The following is a 16,151-nucleotide window of genomic DNA, read 5'->3' on the forward strand; positions in this document are numbered from 1 at the left end:
ATTGAGAATCCTTAAACATATGTTACTACCCATTTTTAGAAGTGGGGTGGACAATTGCATGTGGGACCTTGTAAAAGGTCAACAGCTCGATCGATAATATAAAGGCAAGTTTTTGTTTACCAAAGTATAAGAAAGTTTTCATAACCTGTAGGCTATTACCATATGCACAAGTATGAAGCACTCCGTTAAAAGAGAGAGAGAGAGAGAGAGAGAGAGAGAGAGAGAGAGATTAAAATGTTACTGCCTCTACTAGGCCATACAGGGAAAAACAGGGGGAAAAAAACTTTGGTCAAGTCTTTATAGGGAATAGGAGTGTCTCACATCTCCATCACATCTAGTGCAGTGTATAGGTACTAATCACTGTCAATAATAGTATGCTAACCAGCAACATCATCATGACTCCACTACTGTGGCACAGCAGATGCCACAGGTCTTTATCAATAAAACAAGCACGACACTAACTTGCAACAAAAAAAAAAACTCACTCTTAAAAAGTAGACTACATTACGACTGAAATCAAAAGAATGGCAGATAATGGCAGATAGTCATTAAAACTAACATCTGCAAAACAGTAGTCCAGCCACACACATATTAATATTCTTTTTTATGATCACTCCCACATACATGCAAAACACAGAGCTCTGTGGTTTAACTCCAGCATAATCTCCTGTTAACTGCAAACTACCTTAACAACTACAGTGGCGCTGTTAGCTAGATACATGCAATGGAGCTTTAAAACTGGCCTAAATCAACTGAAAACCTGTATCAGTCATTATTCCCCAGTCTCCACAGAAATCTCTTATCTAAGACTTCTCAGAGATGAAGAAGCTTAGGCACAATAGGCATTAATTAGACAAGTTAAGCATGAATGAAAAAAAGAAATCTGTTTAAAAGACACAATATATAGCCGAAATGCAAAAATGTGTAAGGGTCATTTAACATCTTCTAATCATCAATGATTTATATAGTATAACATAAGCTCTACTCCATAGAAGTGCACTCTAATAGAGGTGAGAAAGATAAATCATTTGATCAGGTATACTGTTGAATGAGTGCTGATCACCACTCAGAGTCTGCTTCTGTGGACCCAATCAAACACACTTAAACTGGAGGTTTATGATTGGACTACTCAACAGACATAAGTCTAGCGTAGCCCCAACATCTAATCTCTTACTTAAATACAAGCCCAGGGGGACTAAATGGAAACAAACTGTTGCTGAGAGAAGACATGGGAGACGCACTGTCTACAGCACGCACAGTAAGACACACTCTTTGTCTCTTGCTTACTTTTGATGCCTGCCGATGCCATCGCTGGTAGTCTGCAAGTGTGTCAAAGTTGACAAAGTATGTCTGGGCCTGTGATCCTGCTGAGCTGAACATTAGACAGTGTTGCCTCCGCTTCACCTCCTCCACCTCAATGCAAAAACGACACACACATTTGATGAGGAGAGAACACACTATGGAAAATGGCTTTTATCACATATGCAGTACAATTCACAAAACCTGTAAACACACTGCACTGTGTAAAATTGGCAGAGTGAATTTGAATTTATTTAGTTTCAATGTTGATTATACAAAGAGGACTGGTGGAGCTGCAGTTAATTAGTATTTATTTAAAGGTTTTTAATCTGTGTTCTGCCAGAGGCAAAGAGTATACAGGTTTCCGATATAACAACAAACATTAGACATTTGTGGTTCAAGGTAAGCTGTAAAGTCAGCTGCTGTATCTCTTAAGTTGGAGAGACAATCTGTTTACACCGTGAGGCCTAAATTGCCTAAAATATTTGAGAATCATTACCTTATATGACACAAGTCAGCAAATATAGCAATACATCATGTTCTTGACTTTATCCAACTGATCAACACAGCTGTGTTATTGGAGAGTGTCCACACTCAGCCTGGAGCATGTGCTCTGACCTGTGGAAAGTGAATGGTTACTCTTTCAGTTTGACTTTGGACCCTCACCTTTCCCCCCACCAGTGGCAAGATGTGCATCTTCCCTGTCAGGCTGTCTTTCACAGAGGCCACAATCAGACAGGTGCCACAGAGAATGACCTGTCGCTCTGCCCACTTGTGCAGCTGGGTCTTGCCTTTTCTCACGCTGAATACGCCTTTCAACAAGGTCCGATCCTGTTGGTCTGCATTCACTGGACGCTCTGTAAAGAATAAGCCCACACACAGATGCTATTGTAATTCTACAAACACTGATCTAATGCACAAAAACTCCCACCCCTCTTCATACAGTATAAACAAATTCAGCTAATTAATTGCAAATTCTCTGCTGTTACACACAAGATGGACGTTCTCAGAAAATTAGGTCATACACAGTATACTCACAGGTCAGAATGATATCATCTATAGATTAGTCGACGCCCTTGCAAACTCCAGGAACTCATCTTACATCAGGATGGGCACTGTCCCATTATCTTATTTACTGTACATCTGGATGACTGTCACTGCACAACAGTACCTTAAGTTTGATCTTAATTAAAAATCCATATTTGAGTGCTGTTGTTCAACCAGTGGTGGATTAAGTACTCAAACACTATACCCACTGACATTTCTACTTAGGTTAAAGTAGTTACATGATTTATATTTGACTTTAAGTAAAAAGCAAAGGTACTCGACTACTTTTTGTGGAGCATTAACTAATTAATGGTAATAGACATAAATGATTGGCTGAAGCTGTTTTAGCTATAGTCTGATGATTTTTTCAGTTTTATTTCTAAAGTACTCATGTTGTAACATTGCATAGTTATAGTAACAGTCTAACAGCACTTTGATTTCCAGAATAAAACACTGATACAAACACTGATAAAACGCCATGAGAGCTGGAAATAAGCTCAGTATGCATTGAACAAAGAGCCAGAAATCTTTTAACAAGGACAAAATATAAATGTATGTGGGTTTCTGAACAACATTTTGTTATTTGCACCTGGTTTAAGACCAAGTAAACACAGTGGATGGTCACATGCAATCCTAATGCGCACAAGCTCGTGTAGGAGAGGAGAACAAATAAAAATCGTTCTGGGTCACACAGCCATATGAATCTATGAATCAGCAAGGACCAGCTCTGTCCCAGCTTTCAGTGACGTAACACAAAGAACTCGCACAGCACTGCTTTACACCTGCCCCTGTCGGCACGCATGGCACAAATAGGAGAGGGAGGCAACGCCAAGTTCTTTTAAGAAAACGTTTGTTTGACCGATTTTGACACCACCAGACAGGCCAAATTCAGCGCAACACACCAAAGAGTACAATTGCTGAGTAGCGGCTCACTTTGAGCACTGCTAATATGTCGAATAAGTCTTTTAAGTAAGGCTATGGACGGAGGGACTAACAAGCTACCGGCACCTGGTTTAATTAAGTGATTCCTCTGTCTCTTGTGACTCGTTTTCATAAAAAAACGGACAATATGGTAAATTATGAAACATGCAAAATAACGTGATTGTAACCTGTAACACAAGTTTGATTAGAAATGTAGTGAAGTAAAAAGTATAGATATTTGTTCTTAGATATAGTGGAATGAAAGTCTAAGTAGGCATAATTACGTAAAACATTTACTTAAGTACAGTAACAAAGCACTTGTACTTTGGTACTTTCCACCACTGTGTTCAACATTTTTGGGACATTTTGTTCCAGTTTTAGGCTCAGGTGTATTCAGTTTTAATATGTAATATATAAAATAAGAACAATAACAACAACTAACAGTAATTCTTTTCTCCGTCTGTGTAACTGTGCAATTTGTGTCATGAACTACAGATAAACAAAGAAAAAAATACTAAAACTGTGAATTCATTGGTTGGTAAGTGACAGATGCCTAATAGTTAAAATTTAAGATGCATAAAATCAACATTTACAACAGGTAAATTGCCAAGGTGCCTTCTGAATGGTTTCTAATTATGTGCTTGTCTTCCTTTCTCCATCTCTACTGCTGTAATAACCTAAAAAAAGCATCATTGATGAATGAGTCACGGTTTTGTCAAATTAAACTTCACTCTTTAAAATGTAATTATGCCAACTTGCACAGCAGGGGCCAATGCTGAAGGACATATCAGACAGCAGTGCCGCTGCCTCTGCCAGATTTCAAGTACAGCCAAGTTAATGGCAGGTCACATTTACATAGTAGAGACACTGCCTCATGTTAAGTTTTCCTCAAACCAACTTATGTTGTCTCCCACTCAGAGTGTGTCATTGGCAATCTGTGCTCTCTATCTCTGTTTGTTTCTGCCTTTTTCTTACCACCTTCCCTTTTACTTCACAAGGGCATCCAACTGAAAAGAAAGCCTCCTCATGTTTTCCTTTGCCAGGGAAACTGATAATGAACAAGCCAAGTGCTTCTGACAACAAATTGGCTGGCTGGTAGAACAATAGTAGCACCTGATCCTTGGGTGTTCCCTTGCTTAAAGAGAAAAAATACAGACACAGCTTCTCACAGGGTCAGGGCTTGGTAGTATGGAGCTATCTAAAAAAGGGAAAACACCAAAATTGGCAATGACTGCTTTCACATACAAAGAATTTTTACAAAAAAAGACAGCTACAATTTAAACCACAATAAGATGTAATTTAATAAACAATATTTTGTAAAATGTTTTCATTCCTCCAAGGAACAACAGCTAAACCATGAAATAAAAGGAACTCTATTTCCGTGTCACTGCTCATTACTGGGTATCATTGTGAGAATACAAAGAATTACAGTCATAAACTGAGTTTTTTTAATCTCAGCAAAAAATCCACACACAAAACCCTTCTTTAGAGTAGAGCTGACTGCCAGACTCAACCAAATGTAATATATTCATTACAGCAAGTGATTAAGCAAAACACTCAACCACTGCAGTGTACATATCAATAAAGTCATCAGCACAGGCCCACTCACTACGTCACACAGCCAGACAGTTTGCTCTTATTGCTTGCATCTCACTACATCCCGGGAGACATTTTCTAATATTGTCATAAAGGCTTTATGCTTAAAGGCACTATATTAGAACATATTAAAGGAATACTACAACGCCTATTCAAAAAAAAGTTGGGACGATGAGTAAAATGTAAATAAAAACAGAATGCAAGGATTCGCAAATCTCATCAACCCATATTTTATTCACAATTGAACATAAACAACATATCAGATGTTGGAAATGAGATATTTTACCATTTAATGGAAAATATTAGCTCATTTTGAATTTGATGGCAGCAACACATCTTAAAAAAGTTGGAAGTGGAGCAACAAAAAGCTGGAAAAGTAATTGCCACAAGTCAAAAAGCTAATTTGGTTAATTGGCAACAGGTCAGTAACATGACTGAGTATAAAAGGAGAATTTCAGAGGCGAAGCAGCTCGAAAGTAAAGATGGGCAGAGGGTCACCAATCTGCAGTTAAAAATTGTGGAACAGTTTCAGAAAATTTTTCCTCAATGATTTTGAACAACCCATCTACAGTATATAATATAATCAAAAGATTCAGAGAATAGAATCTAGAATCACTGTCTGTAAACAGACAGCTCATTTCAAATGGTCTGTGGCAAAATGGAAAACTGTTCTGTGTTCAGATTCTTTTTGGAAACCATGGCACTGTGTCCTATGGACTAAAGAGGGGAAAGACCATCCAGCTTGTTATCAGCACATCACTTCAAAAACCTGTATCTCTGATGATATGGGGGTGCATTAGTGCCTATGGCGTGGGCACCTTACACATCTTTTACCAATAGAAAACATTTGGCACATCATAAAATGAATAATCCAGCAACAAAGGAGCAGGACTGAGCATCTAGAATCTTTCATCAGACAAGAATGGGACAACATTCCTCTCCTAAAACTCCAGTAACTGGTCTCCTCACTTGCAATATGTTTACAGTTGTTAAAGGAGAGGGGATGCTACACAATAATAAACATCACACCTTCAAACTTTTCTAAGTTGGTGGCATCAAATTCAAAATGAGCTAATATTTTCCATTAAATGGTTAGATGTCTGTTTCAACATGTTGTGTTATATTTCATTTGTGTTCTATTGTGAATAAAATATGGGTGGATGAGATTTGCAAATTAATGCATTCTGTTTTTATTTACATTTTACCCAACTTTTTTGGAATTTGAGTTGTATAATACCATTTATTAAAAAAACAAAGCAATCTTGGCTTCCCCCCAGATGGTCTACCAAGTATGGATGTAAAATGCTGTTTCAACCAAAATATAAAGACCTCTTTAAATATTTACTAGCCTGTCAAAAAGCTTTTCAATACCGGACATCTCCACTGAAATGACCACTTCAGCTCTAAAGACTAGAGGAGATGGATGGAAGCCATAAACTGAAACAATGGAACTAATATAAAGCGAGCACTGTGTACTCAACCCAGTAAACACTGGAGCTTGTGCAAAAAAAACACTTCTAAGAACAAATTGGTTCTTAACTACTACGTACGGGCTGTTTGGGAGAATGTGTTGCATTCACTAATTTCTTATCATATCAGTCTCAAACACACAGATTATCTATTTCCACAGGAGAAAACACACGCGTCTGACATGAGAAGTATTCAAACAAAATGATTGTGTCATGAATCTGTTCACCAAGTCTTCATTATATTTGATTGCCTTTAGTATTTTGTCATTATGCAATTAATTGGTTTATTAGCATATTTTAGCATCAGCTTCTATATTTCTGTAGTTAAAGAAAGTTGTTAAATTATCTCCCTCCTCTTGTTGCCTCTGGACTTAAATGCAGGTCACTCTTTTATGAACACATACTGTAGGATGGAAGCATTGATGCTCTGTTATCTTAGTTAATGTTGTCCTCCTAATCTCCCGAGTTACAGATGTCTAGCTTTGCTATAGAATAATTTTTGCATCTAACTTTATGCAGCTTGAAGGATTTCCTCTTTATTTATGTTACAATACAACACTACTACAATAAAATGTCACTGACAGATAAACTATTTCTTAATTTTTATTTGTTGATATGGAATTTTATTTAACAATCATCATTTTGCAATAGTTTCGGCTCATTTTTATTGGAGCTTTATTCTAAAGTATAGAGACACAATATCAACCAAAAACCTTGAAGTTTTAGCTCCCTCCATAGATTTTGTATAGGATTAAGGTCTGGAGACTGGCTAGGCCACTCTACGAACTTAATGTCCTTCTTCTGGAGCCACGCCTTTGTTGCCTTGGCGGTATGTTTTGGGTCATTGTCATGCTGCAAGAGCCATCCATGACCCATCTTCAGTGTCCTGGCTGAGGGAAGGAAGTTCTTATCCAAGACTTTACAATACATGGTTCCATCCACTGGCCCATCAAAGCGGCAAAGTTGGCCTGTACCTTTAGCAGAGAAACAGCAACAAAACCTAATATTCCCACAGGAACACAGGGAGATAGCACAGATTTTGACATTTTGAAAAAGTTTGTTTTATTTTAGCCAGCATGAGCAGCAGTTTTTCCCCTGTTATATCTATACAACACCTTGTTTAAAAGTCACTATATTGCTGTATGTTATGCAATACAGATTCAACTTTCAACACAAACACACATGCTATTCTTTATGGTCTGTGGAGTTATTTGTTGCTAGGGAAACAGGTTACTCAAAAAAACAAAGTTCAATCTGATTTGGAAAACCTCCACATTGTCTCCAGTAACCTCTAGCTGCTCTGTGGAAAACCAGCAAAATCAACCCCATTCTACTGATGACGAATGTTGTTGACCATTCCCAGTGGCTCCATAGGGGTTTAACATGGCTGTCCAAGTTGTGTAACAAAAGATTTCTGTTGCAGGATGTTTTTGTCCAAGCTATGGGAGTCTAGAGGACCCCAGCTACGCAGAAGTCATGTTGCCAATAATAACCTAATCATCAACCCCTATCAAACTTCTTCCTTGGACAGGCTGCCAAACCGCGGGGACAATACGACAGACCAGAGAGGCAACTGCAACAACTTCTCTGTAATGTGAGCAAGCAAGTATGACTGCAGACATCACCTGCCCACAAACTATGTGACATTTCATTTCCCATGGCACGCCAGATGAGCAACAACAAGGCCACAACAGGCCAAATTCTGCATCCTTATCAGCGGAGTATAAAATGGACAGAGATACAGATGGCAGTATAAATTGAAGGGAAGAGGGAGGTGAGAAAAAAGGGGGAGAATTAAGGAACAAAGAGAGTATAGTTCAGTATTTATGGTTATGTGACTGGGTGAAAAAACTACAGAGATGAATAGAAAAGTACAATAGGGTAAAATTTGTAAAGAATTAGTAGGACTAAAGCTATTTATCAAAATTGAACGGTGACAAAGTCAAAACTTGTCATAATGTAGTACACAGTACTATAAACAGACAATTCACATACTCAATATCAGACATCAGCCACAATTCTCAAAAAATGATTAAAAGCATAATCCTCAACACTGAATCTTCTCTACTCATGGGTAGTGTCTGCAACCTGTATTAGCTTAAGTGTCTGTGCTATATATCTCTATTGTTGTTCAAATATAATTAAAAACACATCAGTCAGAGACCATGCTCCACGGGGTGACACGTTTCTTCATTTCAAAACATCCTTATGTTTGCTAAAAACTCGAGAACTTCCACCGACAGAGTCGACACAGTTGTGTATGTGTAGTTGACTTATTCTTACTTTGGACTGCTCAACAAAGTTCTAGTGATTCTGAGACATTCAGGCAAAGTTTTTAAGACTCTCTCCACCATAGGTTTTGGAATGAAGAGGACAACAGAGGTCTATGGCTCAGATGTAATAATCCAGGCTGTGGACTGACAGACGTTCCTTTTGTGCAGAGGCAATTCATTGTGGTTTCAGTGTCATGTATGAGCATTGTTGAATATACAATTAATTTAGAAAATTACCAAAAGTGTCCTTCAGTTGACTTTTTTCAAACAAAAACAATTATATGAGAAAAACATCTGCATATTAATGGATTAAAATATTGATAAAGTAAAACTATTGTTAGATGTAGACCTAATCTGTTCTCAGTAAGCAGTTTTGTAAAAAATATTTGGCACTACTCTGAGTTTAACACAGTGTGATGATCTGTTCTCCGGCAAAACAATGGAGAAAGCTTCATTTACAATGATTTATCACTGGAGTAAGGAAACAGGTACATTTTCTATTTTACGGTCAAAAGACAGCCAATTTTCTTCTCTTCTAATAGGTTTAGTCTGTATGTAACAATCTTTGTCTGGAGGGTGTTTATGCTGTGCCAAATCTGTTTTTAATCAGAATTATTTCAATGCATCTGTTGAAGACTCTGTTAAACACAGTATTGCCTGAATCACAGAGCTTTTATGTCTTGCTCAAGATTGCACCGATTACGTTAGCATGCAGTAGGGGGTCAGTGGAGGCGGAAACGGTCTGATTTGACTAAGAACAGCAAGCTCTTTTTGGCAGCAATTTCAAATTCAACCCACCACCCAGATGCCTTTTCTTGGTGGTCTGTGTTTACCTCTATTTTTTTTTTTTTAATCTTGTATAAACTTTGTGCAAGAAATTCAATTCTCATACCAGAGAGGCAACCCTGCACATTATAACGCAGATGGAAAATGCTGAGCTGAATGCTGCTTTTGAAAACCGATGACATCAAAACAGACCACTAAAATTGTGCATATTGTTCAGCAGCCAGCTAACCATGAGTCAAGAGACAGTCTGCAAATTTCAGATGGGAAAGAGGAAATCCTCCGTACAAACTGAGCTCTGCAAAGAAACAGAATATTATGAGGAGCTGAGAAGAACATACAGACAGACTGCACTCTGCAGACCTCTTCCACTTGTGGCAATTCAGATCTGAATACAACATTTTTCTTTGTAAATCTCAGTCTGAGTGCTTTTCTTTGCCCCTGTGAACCAATTCATTCTCTCTTTAAACCATAAAACAAAGAAGCAAACTCTGGCTTGGTTATTGACTTTGGTTTTAGTCACTCTGTTCTTTCAGGACATGATTATTATGACTCAATGATAAACCACTGAGCCTCAGAGGTTTGGACATTAGTTCATTGTCCATGTCATCACAGCTTAAGACATCCGAATTCTTCACTTAGATTTAATTTCCGCTAGTAAATCCACAACAGCCAAATCAATAATTTATTTGGTGAGATTACACTGCTCACAGATGACTTATTCCTGCCCGCTCAGACATTGAAAGTGAGCCTAACATGAAATGTGTACAGCAGCTTTAGGTCCCTAAGCTTAAAGATGTAAGACAGGCAGAGGTGCAACAGGACCCATTGGAAAAGTGCCAGAGCTTACAGCAGGCCCTGTGTGTTCTGCAGCTGCAAGGGCCAACATAGAGAGCCACTGGCCCACAGGTCTCTGCAGTTGTTTTCACTGGGAGCATTTTTTATTAAGTCAGCATTTACAAATGTTTACTCCCTTGTCCATGTTTGTTTTTATCTCATCTGTGCACCACAGCGGGAGGAAGTGTGTGGGAAGCAGGAGGGTGGAGAATGTTCGAGATGAGTTTCCTGAACAAATAAGATGATGGTGAAGTTTAATAAGTTACCTGCTGGAGGCCATAAAACAAAGCATTTAGTACTAAAACTCATATGGGAATGCAGGCATAGATAGACAAATGCACACACATGCAAATTAACAAATGTTTATACCAACTAATGGATTAAAAGCCATTTTATCGGCATTGACAAACCAAGTGACAAACAAACTCATTTCTAATTTAGTTACGAGAGCTCAATAGCAAAGGTTGTGAAACTACCATTTTATAAGAAAAGGATAACAAGACATTGTTTCTGTGATTAGACACATTATCACTAAAACACCTGGGCACATAAAATTAAACCTACCTGCATGGCTGAATACCTTTTATTAACCCTTTACACTATGAAAATGGTTGGGAACCAAGCTCAATACTTTGAAGGGTTAACACATCAAAGTACATCAGTACTACTGAGTACTGGTTCATGTTAAATCAAATTTCGGTGCTTAGGCTAGAAGTGCATTAGGGTGAAAGAGTAAAAAGACAATAACAGTGAGAGAGAAAGCGCGAGAGATACAATGTAACATCAGCCTTGCAGCGAGTTCAAGCACAAAACACAGTCAGGGCAATGATAATAAGCCAAAAGTGTCGGGTGTAGTTACACTTATAAAAATTTGATGCAGACAACACTGAGATATTTCTAATACAAAATGCAAAGATGACCTTGGGAACACATCTAACATCTATAAAGTTTTTCTGTTGGCTTTAGCTGGGTATTAACAGTGCCTGAGTATCAGTCAAGCCTGGTCCCCCGTCTTTTTTTCTCATGAATTGACAAAAGAAGGCAGGAAGTCCCCAAGAGACCTGGCTAGACTCTGGCCAGTGTGGTCTGACAAGCCAAGTAGCTAAGATCTGGCCAATTCTCATGGCTGCAAGGGTCCAACTACAGTTTAGACTCCAATGGACATACTAGTATAAAAACTATAAATAACACAGAGCAATGAGCAGAATTATTATGATGAGTGACAAATATAAAGACTTGAAAGAAACAGATGGGGCTACACAGTATCTCATACATAATAGAAGTCCAGGATCTAATTTTACAATTGCAAAGTGAGTATTACAAATGTAAGAAAGATTACAATTACAATTACCATTATAATTACTATCTAATCACCAGCTAGACACATTTTAATTTGATTAGTTTTTTATATTGTCAAAAACAGTAATAGCCTCATGTGCCCAGTCAACCCGGCAGTTGTAATACAGCGCTGTTGAGATTTGTGTTTACCATGTGTTCGATATATATTTAGGAATCACTTTGAGAAGCTTGTTTGATGGAATTGTTTTGTGAACGTGTTTGTGAAATTACTGTTCATAAACGTGTATTCTTGAATTAGTCCGTTATCGTCTAAGTTGAGAAACGAAGAATACAATAAATGTTAATGTTCGTCATACAATGATCTCTGGAGTGAAAAATGGTTAGACCATCAGATACGAGTGAGATCGCCTTTATACCATGTGATTATATGCAGTGTGGAACCCTCTCTGCAAATAAATGTAGGGAGGGTTGTGTACTTTATGTGGGACATTAGACACAGTCAATTGCTTTGTCTTCCTCTTTTTCTGAAACAGCACCATGTGAGCAATTCTAACCCTTAAGATTTCCACTGACTCAGCTAAAACATCAGTTTATTGAGGGGAAACACATTACAGAACATCACCATTTACCCTTAATAGCAAATCTTTTAATTTCTGCTACTGTGAGAGCATCGTTACACCAATGCAAAGACTCTTATGAGGACTGTGAGGTAATGTTAGGTATATGATGACACATGCATGTGTATAAATAAAATTTATTGTGGATTTCCCAAAGAGTCAAATCCATTCTTCTACTGCAGTCATTTATCAAAGTGTCACAGGGATGCTTAGTCACTCTAGTCTTGGGGTCAGGGGAGCAGGCTGACAACAGAAGGTGAAAGGCAGCCCTCATGGGGATAGAGAAACACCACAGGATGAAAGATAGGCATCATGACACTGTGATGTGTGTGTGTTTCCAGGCTATAATAAATACCAGACACAGCTTCAGAAAGGCATCACTCTCAGAGAATCTCAAACAACATTTGCCTTCACTTTATCCAGAGGACAGTCCTTGTTAAAACACACACCCGTACAAACACACACCCACACACAGATGTACACACAAAGCCACAATCAAAAGAAGATGTGACAATAACCATTTTGGGATGTTTGACCTGCTGCAGCGTGTTTTGAAACCTTCAGAGGACGACATCAGGTTCTTACCAGATCTGAAGAACAGCAGCAGATACTGAAAACTGGAGATAATGGCACCTGTGGGTCAGTACTCACCACTGTAGAAACGGATCAAACAGCTGAGGTCTGAGTTGGCTGCTTCTTGCTGCACTCGTACAGGGTCTGTGTAGCCCATAGCTGCCAAGTAGTCATACACCATCTGGAGAGGACGCTCAGTAGGACACAGCCTCCTACAGGACAAAAAAAGGAGAGTTAGTGGGACAGTGCACACAACAAAACAGTTTCTTCATCTTTATAAAAAGCAGCATACAATGTTTAACAGGATGACAGAAAAACCCAGGACAACAGCTAAAGGAAAAGCATATCTAGTTCTGAAGGTGCAGAAATGTATTAACATACAATATAGAACTACAAATGTCTATTACTTCAATGGCAGATAATGTGCCATTTCATAAAAATAAATGTTCAGAGAGTGAAATCCCTGCCTAAAAACACTAAATACAAAACTTATTTTTTCACAATAAATGTATAATTAAAAATTTTTAGTAATTACTTTAAAAACTCCTACCTCAGAAACCTAAGAGAAGGAATGTCAACTGGTACACATAGGAAACTTTGCAAGCACTACAGCAAATGCAACTCACATTTTCACTTTCAAATTGAGTACAAATGCTTTGAGCTATCTTTTATGACTTTAAAAGTCTTTTTGGTTTGCAATCCTACGGAATAAGGCACTATTAACATCAATGCGATTCAATTATTAAATATTTCTGTTAGATATTTAATTTAAAGCCAGACTGATAAAAGTGCTTGTTGCTATTGGGTTTTTACATTTGTATCAATATCTGAATACTTTAACATACTTTAAATGAAATCACAAAAAAAAATAAATAAAAATTCGGAAACAGCACTGATGCCCTCCTGCAATTACTATTCATATTGCATATAGTTATGTTTTTTAGTCTTGTAATCTTCAGACCATTAGCTTTTAGCTATGTTTCTAAGTTGACATACTTTATTCCTTAAATTTTAGCACAGTTCACTTTGTTAACACTTTACCAGTTTGTGTTTTTGTAATTTCCAGCATGGCTCCAGTCAGATTCAACCTGCATGGGTCTAATAAGCAAAATGCATTATAGCAGGTATGGAAGATGAAGGATATCATTACGGCACTGCAAAAAGTCCAATAACGACAGTTACAGAGTCTGTGGGTTTTGCATGGTATGCAAATACTTACTCACTTGAGAAGTTGCAGGAAAAACAAATTCTAGTGCTTCAATTTCATTAAGGTGCATTATGTATTTTACTATTTGACAAGGGATGTAACGCGTCTTCAATTACAGAACTACAGATCATGTAGTCAGGTTGCAGTTTCTTGCCATAGAAACTGAAACTAAGAGAGACCGAGGGAGGTTTTTTTAAATGTGTTTTCTGTTTTGTAAAAAGGTTTGTTGCTAGGACAAAAAACAGTGGCAAAACAAAACTGATCCATGTGGGTTGAAGAGGACATGTTCCTCCAATAAATACATGCAGAAAAAACTCAAGTGTTTGCATCTTGTTTTCTACATTTTTCTTTGATTGCTTGCTCTTTCATAAATATGTCAACTTCTTGCACCCTCTTCTTCTGTAGAGGTTAAGTGGCACCAGACTGAAAACCTAGAACCACCAATTGAAAAATCCCAACCAACTATCTGAATGGAAAGCTTGTGAGCTCACAAGATGAGGGCCTGCATAACTCATTTGGGCTGGGCCTGGGCAATATGAGGGGGTCACCTGAACTTCAAGCTTTTATTAGTAAATGTACTTTGTCTTGATGCTGCGTGAGGCACAGCATCGGGACAACATGCCTGATCTTTCAAAAACTATTTTAGGGGTATTCTTGAACTGCAACCTGTCTAGTTCCTCACCATCTAGACTACAGACATAAGCAGAAGAGATCTCTCTGCAGGGTGGCTGGCCTCAAATACCACTGTGAAGCTCAGTGATTTATGAGTTGCATGGTAACAGGCCAAACTTCTCTCAAAGGATCAGGATGAGATGTCTGGGAGCCTCCCATTAAAAGCGTTTTGGGCATCCCAGACATGTCCAGTAAATGTTTTAGGGTTTTTAGCAATGTTACCTTTATCTGAAGTAGTACCTCTGAATATACATTGTCCCTAAAGGATGGATCCCAGACCATGTCTTACATGTGAATTGCTGCTGTCACCAGGAGCAGCTTTTGAATTATATGATAAGGAAGTTTATCCACTATCATAACACGCTACACAAATAGTGTCTCAGGATTAAAGAAGGAAGCATCTCAAGCTTAGCAAAGCATCTCACAAACATCCAGATCTGTACAAAGAATTCAAGTTGGGAGAATATTAGTTGTCAATTTCTTAAGAACATGTCATCAAAATGAAATGATACGATTATTGTTTCTGAATTGTGACAGCTGTAAACATTCACAGAGGCTAATATTAGCTTGTTTAGGTTAACAAAGTCTTAGTTCATAATGTGAGCTGAGTGCTGCTTCAAATATTAGCTAATAGGCTATTGAAATTACTGTTCAGCCTGTCAACATATACACTCGAGCAATGTGTATGTGAGCATATATATGAGTGCACGCTCATGCATTTGTGCTGCAGCTTCTGTGGTTTTCCTAATGCAATAAAATAAAGCTTATCATTGAGATCTTTTAAGTTGCTTTTCACTGCTTCAGCACGAGAAGGAGGATTGTACAGTAATTTCTGTTACTTGAAGGCTTCACCCACCCTTGTTACAATAATCTAATAGAAAAGTCAATGCTGAAATACATTTATTACATTGGTTTATTTTATTGTTGTGGTATTGAAATATGTATTGAGAATTGTGGATTTTTAGTGACAACAAAATTTTGGTATCTCAACAACCCTATTCACATATGCAGGGAACCTGTTATGCATTGAGCATTAATGCAATCATCAATTGTCGTTACTGAATGTGCTGTCTGATGGATTGATAATTTCACCAAAACCTTTTTTTTAAAAAGTGAAGTCTTTAATATTAAATTGAAATATGTCTGTTACGCCTGTTTTCTAAGATTTGCTCTGTCTCAAGTCCCAAATTGAGCAACCTACAGTATATGCCTTCATTATTTTAGATTACCTTATTGACCTCAGGGCCAGTGCTCAAAGCAAAAGAACTTTTTTTGCTGGCCTTTGATTTGTCATGTAGCATACCACACACAAAGTCCAATGTTCCACAAAACACAAATAATCTAGTGCTTCACTAGATTATAGTGTTTTCTGAGTAGTAGTGCTGTAGTATTTCTGACTGAGAGGTCAAAAATACTACAGCATTATAGTGAAGCATAAATACTGATCATGATAAAACTAGAGAATAAAATTACAGCAGAAAAATATAACATATTGATTAAATGTATATCTGACACATTAATAATCTGTAGTCAGATTTTACAAATTATATTGAACAAG

The 16,151-nt window shown here is 37.7% G+C and overlaps 1 protein-coding gene across 3 annotated transcripts in view; it reads right to left on the bottom strand.

Moving 5' to 3' along the window:
- phlpp2 (PH domain and leucine rich repeat protein phosphatase 2) overlaps positions 1–16,151 on the bottom strand; it is a 37,168-nt gene that overhangs the window by 15,997 nt on the left and 5,020 nt on the right. For 2 of the 3 annotated variants that reach the window (XM_067485421.1, XM_067485413.1), the window contains exons 3-5: positions 12,793–12,926; positions 1,966–2,156; positions 1,288–1,413 (exon numbers count right to left, since the gene is read on the bottom strand). In XM_067485421.1, the coding sequence (XP_067341522.1) occupies positions 1,288–1,413; positions 1,966–2,156; positions 12,793–12,926 (451 nt within the window). Of the gene's footprint in view, positions 1–1,287; positions 1,414–1,965; positions 2,157–12,792; positions 12,927–16,151 lie in introns of those variants that run through there. The other variant, XM_067485431.1, reaches the window with a different exon arrangement.

Source organism: Channa argus, chromosome 2, assembly GCF_033026475.1.
Source record: "Channa argus isolate prfri chromosome 2, Channa argus male v1.0, whole genome shotgun sequence".
Classification (NCBI taxonomy): domain Eukaryota; kingdom Metazoa; phylum Chordata; class Actinopteri; order Anabantiformes; family Channidae; genus Channa; species Channa argus.